The following is a 13,364-nucleotide window of genomic DNA, read 5'->3' on the forward strand; positions in this document are numbered from 1 at the left end:
ACTTTTAAAATCAGCTTTCTGCTGCTTGCTACTATTTTGTTAAATATACATACTCCCTCAAAGTGAAAAGAATATCTAGATCAACATTACAATTAACTTTAGGAGATCAGATGGAGGCATATAAGTTTTGTCTAACAGGGACACAAATCATGTGCAGTTTATAAACATACTCCAGAAACATAACCCCAAACTACTTGTTTATGATAAAAAATTTAAGAAGCTTAATTTTATATTTATTTTTATACATCCATATATTTTTGTGTATGTGTGACATTCCTATCAAAATTACAAATATGTTAAATCAGTTACTTGTAGTTACAACACAACTACAAAATTCAGAATGCAGTAGTTAAAACTTTCATATTTACTAAAAATTAATAAATTTATATAAACTTGGTCTCAAATCTGAGTAGTGTTTGGTGCTTTAACACAAAACCAAACTAAACAATAACCAAACTGAAGAATTCAATTAATTTAAGAATTAACTTTGGGAATTAAAAATCTGCCTCTCACACATCAGTGCTTCTCTTCAGCTTTGTGAAAGCTAAAGTATTTATCTAATTTATATCTTATGTATTTTATTGCCTTTATTACTGCAAGATGACAGATCAGAGTAGTATTTGTCCTCAGCCACCTGAACTGAGAAGCTAATGTCCATACACAGTTCATGGGAAAAGGGGTATTGAAGGCAGACATTCATTTTGAAACATCCTCTAAAGCACCTTCTCTCTCCACAAAACAGGGAATTTGGCCAAACTTCTCCTTAAAATGAATAGATCCTAATGCAAGTTCAACTACTAGAGCACAGTGACCAATTATATTTCTCAGCCTGTGACAGAGGAAAGAATTAGTCCCAGTCTGTGCAAGCATCCTAATCATAAGATAAAATGAAGTTCTTTGATTTGCAGTGAGATGAATTCTCTACGATCTATTTTAATACATCATTTTAAAGTATCTTCTTAGCTACATTTATCACTATTTGAAGATTTTTCACTGATAGCAGCCAAGCAATCCTGTCTGTTCTTAAGTAGCTGCAGAATAAGTAAAGAAAGTACAAATTTTCACAAACATTCCTGCCAGGTAGCTTCCTTTTGAACCTCCCAGGAGGGCACATGATGGGTCATGCAAAGGCTCCCAGAGTCCAGCTAAAATTTAAGTTGTAACTCACATAGAGGTGAGGCAGGAGGAGAATAATATTTATCACTTATCTGCTGTGAGCAAAACAACATTCCTTTATTAAAAAAATTGACTATCAAGCAGTCATAGATTGAGAAAACCTCTTCTAAATATTTATTAAATGGGAAGATCTCTATATCCTATTATCTTACATCATTGTAGTCCTAAATAAAAGTATGGTTTAAGGTATAATACCTAATCTTGCTCACCTGAACCTACACTTAGGAGACCATAAGATAATATTTATCTTCAGACACTCTAAATATAAATTCACAACCACCATCTTATTTTGTGGTGTGCTGAGAACGTTTGGTGGGAAAGAAATATTTATTGATGTGTCTTGGTATGCACTTCAGACATTCACTTCATATGTAATTTTGCCCTAGATTCTTTGTTCACAGATCTCTTTGCTGCAGGAGTTGCAAATGCATCCACTCACAAGCTACACCATCTGCTACGAGGCAACACTGACAGGGTAAGACTGGCCAGCTCTTTTGGGCCATAAATATTATGCACACAGAACCTGAAGGAAGATTATATTATATGTGATACCTAGAGCTGGAAGAGTACTTTAAAAAATAGCCTTGAACCATTCTATAACTGTGAAATCAAAAGGCTCCAATACAGCTCAAGTGAATGTGCACATTCAGAGGGAGTTAATGCAGTCAAAGCCACTTACTGGATTCCCCTCTAATCACTTACTGACTGATACACATTTGTCCACAGGAGCTGAAAAATACCCTATGACTGATGAACAGTTTCACAAGTAATGAAAAAACACATCGAAACAGAGCCAGTTCAGTAGACACTTTTCAACTAGGCTCCTACAGTAGATCCTTTTGTGGAGGCCATGAGTATCAGGATGCAATTAATGCTTCTCTCTTTTCCCTACAAATCTGACCTGTTCCAGAATAGAACAGTCACAGTAAGGACTTAATATATGATTGTCTTCCTTCCCTTTGATAATGAGGAAAACATCATGGCAGTCATAGATAAAATCCAAGTTCAGGCATTTATACTCATTTAGTTTTTACATCAAAATCAGTATTGCCTAAGAAGACTAATAAACCCTCAGCTGCTCTTCCATGGGGCAGCATTCAGATTCATTATAGGGATTTAAGCTATGTTTCCTGTCTCCCCCTGGTTTTGTATTCTGGATCCAAGAGTGACACAAGTTGATTGAAAGCTGAGTTGATTGAAAGTGAGATTCACAGGTTTCTGTGAACTGGCATTCCCTGTTGAAAATCTGAAATATCTGGTTGGGCATCTCACTTGACCATTTTCTACACCCCAGGTCCTCTCTTATCAGACAGACTGCCTCAATTACTACTGGAAGAATTTTTATATTATTACAAAAGGATCAGGTCTAAGTAAAACTAGATGGTTAGGGATAACTGGTAGAGTCTCAAGAGGTGGGAGGGAAAAATTCATGTTACACATTCATGAATTCAGACTACAAGCAGCAGAACGTCCACCTGGTGCATGACACCAGTTTTCAAAAACATATGTTCTTGGTGTTATCTTACCTTGTTCTAGCCCCAGTTCTCTATACACATTCTGAATCTCAGGTGGGATTCCTCCTACATAGACAGGTGAGTTAACTTTCAGCTGCTGCACACGGGGTTCGAGTGCCTGCTCTCTCAGCTCATTCATAGTGGCTGAAATCACAGAGCCCTCCTTGCTCACTGTGGCTTCATTCCACTTCCCATCACAGTAAGACAGTCCCAGCCAAAGGTCCACTTGGGTAAAGACAATGCCAGTCCTTAAGAATATGTTTAATATTCCACTTTTCAGCTCAATCTATACATTTCAAAACAGAAAAAAAAATATTTGAAGTAGACATCAAATACACAACAATGACAGAAAGCTATTTTATAAAACATAATTAAGGGAATTATGAATAAAATCAAAAGAAAAGGAATTTTTTATCTTCAGGTTAATACTGTTTGCATATGCTAAATACAGCATATCAGTTAATTCAGAATGCAGGAAAATTTTTTTTTTTTGGACAACTTATTTTGGCACTAATGTATTTAAAAAGAAAAGACAATGAACAAGACTGTTTTGCTTTTTTTTGAGAATGAGAAAACATTACTCTATCGATTCATTTTTTAGAGGAATGTAACAAGATAATAAGGAAATGAAATGTCAGACCTGATTAAGGTCTTTTTAATTGGCTGGTGAACTCAATTTCAAATTTTTCCAGCATACATTGATTCTTACATTCATACATTTCATCCTTATTCTTCTAAATCTTGTAAGAAAATAATTGGTTTTGTATGTGCTTTTTGAGATTAATGTGCCAATTCTCTAATAGAAATACATTTTTACTTAAATTTTTCATTGCAGAAGTTTCCAAATGCTTTACTGCAAGGCTCTTTATCCTGACTCCAACACAGTAGGCTGAGACTGTAAATTGGCACGTACAGAACACTAAACACTTAGGAGATGAACTGGTGGTTGAAAAATATGAACATTTCACAAAAAGACATTACTGCTTCTATGCCAAAATCTTATTAAGTGAAATAAAAACTGCAGATTTAATATAAATTCTTATCACCATTATTGACAAACTGACATATTTCATTTATATTAATATTACAGTGTTTGTAATTGGATAGTATTTCCTCAACAGGAAATACAGGAAACACCCCAACTGATGAAAGAACTGTATGCTTGAAGTGCCATGGGGAGTGTGGCTCCTATTCCCCAGCACACACTGACTTCTTGCTCCTGTGACAGAGGGATTTTCTTTATTTGTTTCTTTGGGACCACAGTGTTTGCTATTTTCATAATTTCAGACCCATTTACAGCTAAGGACTCTACAATACAGGTGAAGGACTGATCATGGTACCAATGCTGATGAGAGCAGCTGGAAAAAGCAGCCCATTGAACAAGTCACTGCTTTTCCTCACTGGTGAGAATTAATATGGAGAACACTGTGCTGGTGTGAAGAAAGCATTCCAGAGGCATTAGTACAGCAGCATGCCAGCAAACCTGCCAGACCTGGGAGCCACAGAGAGGGCATGGTGTTTGACCCAGGGTCACCACTCAGCACAACCCTCCTCCAATTTACTCATCTTGGCATAGTTTTAAAGCAGGCAGTGAATGATGCTTGTGCTTTTTGTGTTGACCTGGACTGACATTCCAAACGCCTGAGTGCAGCTAAAGATAGGGGACCACTGCTCAGTTTCAACTCTTCTGCATGGTGAAAATACAAAAAAACCTACATCCTGCATGGATCTGAGCACAGGTTTATAAAATCAACAGATAAATTGTTTGCTTTAGACAGAATTCTGGGACCACTTTCACAAAATTATTTTTAATCATTATGATTTTTAATCTGTCCTTGGAAAATATATTATTACTTGCAACAAAAATGCATGAAGATCATATTATTCTGCCAGGTATCTCAGTAGCCACCTCTCAACAGAACCAATCTTTGTATCACAGCCCTAAACCAAAGCAGGTTTCAGTTTAATTCTTGAAAGCATACTTGCTTTTTAGAATGTGTTACAGAATTTCATTAATGCTTTTCTCTATGCATGCAATTCTCATTTTTATCTACCTAAGCAGGTAAGGTTGGAACTAGGAAAGCCAAAGCTTAGCTTGAATCTGGAAGATAAGAGCAGCAAGAAAGATTATTCCAGAGTCCCACTAGCAAATTGTGGTATCTCCCTGAGATTGATACAGGGACCAACTGATCAAAAATGTTATGAATGATCTGGGCAGTAGCTGGGTTATCCTGCCAGAGAGTTTGCAGTTGATAGCAAATTGCCATTGGTATCCTAGACATGTAAATCAGCTTTGAAAAATAGCACTGAGCAGAGATGGATTACAAACTGAACACTGGCCACCAATGTACCCTCAAAATGATGAGGGCGAACTAGCACTGGGCTAGATTAGAAAAAAGGTGGGCAGAAGTACCAAGGAGACGATTCCTCCCCTCCAGTAAGATGTGCAAAACACATCTGGACTACTGTATCCAGTTGTGGACACTGGTAAATGTGTGAGTGAATCCAGTGGAGGGACACCAAGCTGGTCAGTGGTTGGAGTATCTTGGTTACAACACAAAGCTGAAAGAACAGGGTTTGTTCAGCTTTAAGGGCAGGCAGGAAGAGAACTTATCTGTTCCACTGCCTAATGCAAGGATGCAGAGAAGACAGGCCCAGACTTCTCTCAGAGGCTCATTGTGAAAGGATGAGAGACAAAAAACAAGTTGTAAAGAAAAATGGTGAGAGATCAGGGCTGGTTACTTTGGGTTTTTTTGCTTTTTTCCCTATAATGAGGATGGTCAAAGACAAACAGGCTGTAGAATTTGGAAAGCTGTGGACTGTCCATCTGTAGAGAGATACACACTACTCAAACAGAAAATGCCTGGAGCAACCTTATCAAACATAAGTTGGTCCTGCTTTTAGCAGAGATTTGGAATAAATTACTCAAAAAGGTCCTTTCAACTTAAATGATTTTGTGGTTCTGTATTGCACTGCTCTGCAGGAGCCAGACCCTGCCTCACTCAATCTGCTTATAAACATATGATTTTGAAGATGAAAAGGATATCCAGACATAGCTCTGAGAAACAAAACAGATAGGGGCTGCATTAGAGGCTGAATGACACTTAGCTATACCTGCCATGCAAAACAGTCTCAAAACTATGAGAGTGATCATGGCTTTAGCTCCTTTGAATTGCAAAATCTTCCTGAGATTCAGAAATATCAGCAGAGAAAAGCAATGGACTTCAAAAAACTTGTCAAGGACAGGCAGTCTTTGAGCCCTTTGAAGGAAAAAGTTCATGGCACTTCTGCTGATGTGCAGCCAGTCATTCTAGTTCAAAATCTAGCCCTGTTCAGAACTTCTAGCCAGAGAGTGGAGGCTCAAACACAGATCCTTCCATAGCCTTCTCACAGTCAGTCACTCTAATGGAAAGGAAATGAGAATCTCTTCCTGACACCTAACAGACAGAAATTACTGGTAACCAACAGGAATATCACCCTCACAAGTGTCATGTGAGTACCAGTCACTTGGCTAAATTTTGCAATTTTAGTTCTCAAAATTTCACATCCCTCCTTAGCTCCATCACAAGCAACACTTTCATCTTGTACACTCGCTATTTTACTTCATGAAGCTATTGAAAAGTGCAACTCTTTGGAAAAAGCTCTTGCGGGACTCTTCTCTTAGTTACAGCTTTGCAGAACCAAATCATCAGCTACAATGTCTCAGTTATCAGTATTGCATAGAAATTTGACAGTGCTTTTGCTATCGGTGAAATGGTCAGCATCAAAATCAGTCAGGCAAACTTTATCAGCAGTCTCAAAATCTTTTCATCACATAAACTCATGAGGAATCATATGCCAGAGTGAGAGCTAATGATTCATACTGGTGTAGCTGGTCACAGTTTGCTTGTAATTATTATGCCTGGATCCAAAGATAATCAGATTGACCTTGCTGTCTTGAGTTAATTCTCAGGGCATGGAAGTCATGGAAGAAGTGACCTTTATGCACAGCATCTTTCCAAGACATCATTTTGTTCTTGAGCAGAAGACGAGAAAGAGTCTGTGGCTGTTTGGTAGCAGTCCAGCCGTGTGTGCAGCTGTAGTCATTCCCAAACTATACAGCTAATAAGAGAGCTGTGACCTATGCAAAGGGAAGGGTCAGGGAATACCTGGTACTCAGGATAAGTGGTGTAGCTCATAATCTGTTTTGCTGTGCAAGTGTCTCCTGACCAGAGCTCCTAACAAAGACATCGTAGCTCATGCACAACAAGCTACACCCCTCATTTTCACTTTCCATTAACCTCTTCTTGTGAGATCAAGTGTACAGAAAAGCCTTCTGTCATCATTATCCATGTGCAAAACACAGAGCTGAGAGACTTGGAAAGCATGCACATACTCATCCTCTCTAAAATTCCTTCATGGTCTTAGGGATATAGAGATGTGGTCATGATTAAAATGAGATAAATTTACCTGACTTTGGACAAATGCTAAGAAAATTATCCAATTTTCAGAGTTAAAAATACTATAAATATAAAACAAAAATTTGGAAGATTGAAAAGGAAAGAAAGCTATTTTGGCTAACTACTTTGTGCTTTTGACTCCACTTTCAATTTAGTAAGTCCTCTGTCCTCCCTTATAGTCAGAATCTATTTTATCACATTTCCGGTAGTCTTACAGAGGGCAAGAGAGAGGGAAGAAGACTCACCTACTACCAGAACATCCAGAAAAACCCTGTGAATACTCTTCACATAAATAGTGCCCCTGTGCTGTGAATTACACACATAGAATTCTTTTTTAGGGTGGGACAGTAGCACATATGTAACATCTTATGCTATTAGCTCCTGACCTTGGTCAGTACTTGAGAGCAAAATCAAAGTAAGAACTTTTAGCAAGACTTGCTATAGGACATCATGACAATATTTTAACTAAGGATGCTTTAAAAAGAAGAAGCAATCAGATCTAGCAGAATTCAAAACCAAGAAAAAAATTATCTGCTGGAAAAGCCAGTAGTATAAAAAAGTAAATATAGAGTAAGTTATGATTGACCTGAAAAGGAGAAAAATATATTTATATGGTTTAGGTCAGAAGTTTAAAAGAGAAGGCCCATTAGACATAATGCTACACAATAAAACAGGTTGTGACATGACAGCCATTAGCAAAACAGCTGCATAATAAGAAATAAATAAATAAATTACATTCAATAAAAGTGCAGAAAGAGCAGATTGGGTCATAAAGAATAACAATGCTCTCAAAAATCTCTAAATATAAATTATTGCTTTCTGGAACAACTGAAAAATTTATTTTTTTTTCCATGTAATCCTTCATAATACCTACTAGTTGGTGCAAGTATATTTGACCTGCTAAGCAGTGGTGGCCACAGTCTAATTACAGTCAAAATCCTTGGGAAAGAAAAGTGTGAAAATCCAGAGTCACATAGCTAATAAAAGAATCTGAAAAATTAAACCAAGCACATTAAAAAATAAACAACATACTGGAAATTATAGAAGCACAAATAATTCTGGGCATAAACAGTCTTACTTAACAGACACTAAAAGAGAGTTCATAGACACTACCTCACAATTTGCCTAATACAGAATTAGACAATAATTCTGCTTTTTATACATTGATATCTTTCTTCTTTATGACATAAATAACAATAGTAACTTAACATTTAGCATCTGTTCAGGTATTTTTGCTCCACTACAATGTGCTGTTCAAAGCACTTCAAAGCTAGTAAGACATGAAAATTATTCATGGTTTGAAATTTCTTTCAGTGTTAGTTTTGTTTTTGTGGAGAAAACTTACAGGTCATGTCTGAAATAGATTTAATTGTATTTTTAAACTTACTGCAAGATAATCTGGGCCATCTTTATTGTAAACAAACAAAAGCAATCCATTCAGTTGATCTGTTCTGAATTTGAACGAGATCTCAAATTCCAGTCCACCACTGAAAACATCTGAATGCAGCTCCAGGAACCCTTGAAAGAAGGTGAATGCATACATTAGTTAATCAAATAAGTAAATTGGTTAAACAAATTAAAAGTAAAACTCTGCTTTATACTCTGACATGAAGAACTCAGGCTTCAAGATTATTGTTCACAACTTTATCACTCAGATTTGAGGACAGGTATAAGTGATGTACTGCAAGAAACCAAACCAGTAAAATACCCTAAATTTTTTACCTGACTTTTTGTTGTTGTTGTTGATGCCTTATAAGCAAATTTTATGTCCCTACAAAAGTGAAAATTCACCTTTCAGACACACATCCAATCTGCATACAGTTACAGCAGCACTATCTGTAATTGCTCTTCCATGCAGCAACCTTCTGTCAACCAAGAGACCCAATTTTAAACCAAGAGAAAAAATTCCACATAGCTAAAACTGCCTAGAAACGCAGATCACTGCAACACTTTTACACAACCACCTTCTCTATCTCCATAACATATTTGGATAGAATAATAGCACAGAAAACTACCTCTGCCAAGAAAATGTGCTCCTTTTGAGAGTCCAATGGGGCATCCCTCCCAAACATGGTAGACATTATTTTGTTCTTCAGCTTTCTGCCAGTTCAAAGATTCCCAGTTTTCATAGGGGGTATGCACTTTTTTCAAAAATATATCACTGAGACAGCCCACAAATCCTTTCTGGACTATCCTCTTCACCCCTGCAAAAAGGAAAATATTTTTTTTTGTCAATCACCTGCAACTAAACAGAGGAATCAATTTATATGTTTCCTTCATGCTGTCCCTCTCCTATATGTCCATATGTGCATAGAAAACTAGACACCAATTAGCTCATAAAGCTTAATCCAGACTTCTGAATGGGTTTAATCACTAAAGACAGCACCTACCGCTATGTAGCTGAAAAATATTAAACTTTTTGAGATTTTGCATACAGGTACTTTCAAATCAACTGAATAAAGCTACTCTATGAAGATCCAAAAAAATTTTCTTTAAACAAAACAATAATTCTGAAGAAAGACATGCATGTGCTGAGTAGGAAGCAATAGTGTTGCAAAAGCTGAGGAAGAGAAATATTCATTGGGAAATTTTTCTTTCCTTTTTTGTATAAAACAAAAAACAATGACATATAGCTTCTATCCCTTCTTTATTACTGGGGCAAACATTTTAATCCATTTTTATAGATGCCCTTCTGTTAAATGGTCTTTATAGTCAGTCTCATAGTGAATATATAGCTGGTGTTTTTGAGAGAGGCATCCTGGATTACTTTGTGAACCAATGTTTTAGAAGAACAGATGCATGTATTTCTAGTTTTAGTGAGGTGAAACAAAGAAAAGAGGGAGTTGAACTCTAGAGTACCCTACATTAATTTATCAACTAGATTTCATGTCAGAGGCAGAAACACAAACTCAATAAACAATTTGCCTTTCAGATTAATATGAAAAAAACAAAATTCTGGATATGAATTCACTGAGAACAGCTGATTGTATACTTGTGTAGACTGTCACCTCTGTCATCTGATGACAGTTTACACACTTGGCATATACACTAAGTTTATGTATGAAAACTTTTGTTTATTGATTCTTCAAGAAGCCAGATATGATCCAGCTCCTCATAAATTCTCTATCTGTAAAATACAGGTACATTCAAACACCTTTCAGCTCCATACAACAACTTCTGAAAGATACAAACTCACCCCAAAAAAGGCCAGTATCTTATATCCCTGCATCAAACTGGAATGCATAACCATGTCCTTAAGCTAATAAAAACAATTTACATGGGTATTTTGGAATGAATTTGAAATGTATGTAAAATATGCCCACAAGTTTCATACCAGTTCTGTGTAAAAAATCCATTAAAATGTACACAGACCTCATAAGCTGGCTTAATGCTGATGAAATCAGCTATACAGACATTTCAGTCTATCCCAAAAGATAAAATTTGAGAAACTGCACAGACTGATTTATCATACTTACCTTCATCCTTTCTTACAATAGTATAACCCTGTGGAAGTCCTCCAACAAAAACTCCTGTGTTCTCTCCAATAATGGTACTGCCACTAGTTGCTAAGGAAGAACCTGAACAAAATCATTCATTATTCACATATTCAGTGCTTTCAACAGATTTTCAACCCAATAACAAAATAGTGGTATTTAATAAAGAGGTTAATGTGATACAATAGTCAAAGACTTTCCTAACACATATCCAGGAAACATTTACAGCTCTATCTGACAACAAGAGATTAACACAATGATAGATTTACTAGCACAAAAAGAGACTTAGTATTCAATTATCAAAGATTCACAGTGGATAGATACATCAGATTAACAGACAAACTAAACAGCCAGAAAACAGCCAGAAAACAGTCAGAAAATCAAGTGAATTTCTTTTCTGTATGGGTGAACACATGTAGTGAAAAAGCAATGGAACAATACCCTTAGTAATACCAAAGTTATTTAAATGAATTGATTACCTGTGTACTGCCCATCCACTGTGATGTTTCCCAGAGCTTGAATTCTTGTAGCAATTATTTGGTGCCAACTGTTATCATTATACACCTTTCCACCATCATTAGTTGGAGTGACTGCTACTGCAGATCCCTTTTTATTAACAGAAGAATCTGATTTAGAATATTTTGAAGGCAACATTTAGAACAGTATCTTACTCTTTTATGACAATTTATAGCATATAACATCTGAAAATAAAGATGGCAGTCCTATGTTTAACTTCCTTTGGACTGCTGAATGATATTTAGGACTAATTTAACCTTCTAACTTTAACCACTATATTTAACCTTCTCAAATAATAAATGAAGGATCAAGGATTCAGTTGCATGTCTATTAAAAATAGAAAATCCTGTGTAGACCCCCTGATAAAAACAAGGATGAGGCACAAATTACTGAGGGTCATGTCACTCTGATTTTTTATTTTTTCTTGATTTTTTTTTTATTATGTTTCTAGTTACTTCAAAGATTGCTGTGGGTGTGAAGTTTGATGGCCATGGTTCAATGTGCCATCCATGGAGAGCAGCTGCATATCAGGATTGTTAATTGCAGCACCTGTCCATGTGAAGGGATCCAAAAAAGGGGTGCATGTGTAGCACAGCAGATGCATGTTCTCTCCATGTTAACCTGATATCAAAAGGATTAAAATCTTCTAGATGAGAGAGTACCATACATTTATAGGGGAAAAAAGGTCAATACCAAGAGATTCAGGAAAACAAAACAAAGCAAAAACTCAAAACAAAACAAAACTTTAAAAAACCCTCCCCAAATAAACAGAGCAAACTAAACAAGAAAATCCTCCAAAAATAATTACTGAGATTGCTTTATAGTACAAGGGATGCTTGTAAAAATGTATTTCAATTTAATGAGAATTTTCACCTGGTTTTAATAAAACAAAAAAATATGACATGAAGGGGTGAATTTAAGGACATTTATTACAAACACAGAGAAATCTCTTCTGAATTGCTGAGTAAGGGGAGTGTAATAGATGCAGTTACCAAACTAAATCTCAAGTATATTAAAACCAAACAAAATATTACATAAATTAATATAATGATGTAATAAAAATAAAATTATTCTATTTCAAGAATTTTCTTGATATTTATATCCAAAAAATCATCTCACTTTTTAAAAATCCCCATAATATTGCCTCAAGACTTTATATCATTCTTAAAGTATCTAGGAACCCAAAGTTATTCTGTTGAATTTACAAAACAGAATTTTCCTGTACAGCAGGCAACTAATGATAGAAAAATGTTTCTATATATAGGTACTGGGCTATATTAAAATATCTCAACCACTGCAGTTACTTTTTGGCTTAAAAAAAACAATTTCCAAAAGTTATATAAATTAAAAATTTGCTTCCTTATAATTTGGGGCCCTAGCTGGTAACTTTGCAGCAGCAAGCCAGACAGTTCAACAACTCCTTTTCTAGATCTTCTCGTATTCTTAAGTTCAAGGATCTTAGAATTATGCAGATGGAAAAAAACTGTTGATAGAAATAAGCACCTATTTTGATTAACATTAAAACCCTCTTATTAAAATTTAGTATTCTGCCTTTAGTGATGTTCATCCATCAGAAATTGCATTTAGGCACTCAGACTTATAAACCCTGAATACATTTTAGAGCTACATTTGGCATTGGGGACTGTCACTGTGTGACCCTATACATCAAAATATACATGTGATGTGCACATATGTGCTCAGTTAAAGAAAAAATTATTTCCTGTGAATATTTAGAGCCCATTTCCAGCTCCATTCAGCCAGTGTCCTGGTACTGAGGTTTGGAGAGCAGTCCCTCTGCCCCATAATAAGAAAACAAAGCTATATATCCTTACATACTAATGGCACTTTTTCATATACTATTTTTTATTGTCTTCTCTCCTATTTCAGCATTTTAATATTTTACAAACACACACATTTCATTATCGTAGTTTAATAATTAAAACCAGAACTGGTGTCATGCCCAATTAATGTGCCCTGGTAGCATGCCCATTAGTTTTTCCATTAGTGAATTCAACAATACTAATGGGATTACTAGCATGGGATGCTAATTGGGCGTGACATAAGAAACTGGCTTACTTCTTAGCATACCCTTGCTAATGATGAAATTAATGAGCATTTTATTAAATGCTGTCTCATCAAAGTGTACTTAGTTAGCGTTAAAATTGTTACAAACGATGCTGCATTCTAAAGATCAGGTGCCTGAATAAGTGGTTCTTCATATTGTG

General features: G+C 35.9%; 1 protein-coding gene across 3 annotated transcripts in view; it reads right to left on the minus strand.

Moving 5' to 3' along the window:
• The window catches only part of USH2A (usherin), a 363,259-nt gene that overhangs the window by 220,177 nt on the left and 129,718 nt on the right, over positions 1-13,364 (minus strand). For all 3 annotated transcript variants that reach the window (XM_079297512.1, XM_079297514.1, XM_079297513.1), the window contains 5 exons: positions 11,103-11,229; positions 10,606-10,707; positions 9,145-9,333; positions 8,517-8,647; positions 2,703-2,976 (listed from right to left, as the gene is read on the minus strand). In XM_079297512.1, the coding sequence (XP_079153638.1) occupies positions 2,703-2,976; positions 8,517-8,647; positions 9,145-9,333; positions 10,606-10,707; positions 11,103-11,229 (823 nt within the window). The remainder of the gene's footprint in view (positions 1-2,702; positions 2,977-8,516; positions 8,648-9,144; positions 9,334-10,605; positions 10,708-11,102; positions 11,230-13,364) is intronic.

The sequence above is a fragment of the Erithacus rubecula genome, assembly GCF_903797595.1.
Source record: "Erithacus rubecula genome assembly, chromosome: 2".
Lineage (NCBI taxonomy): Eukaryota > Metazoa > Chordata > Aves > Passeriformes > Muscicapidae > Erithacus > Erithacus rubecula.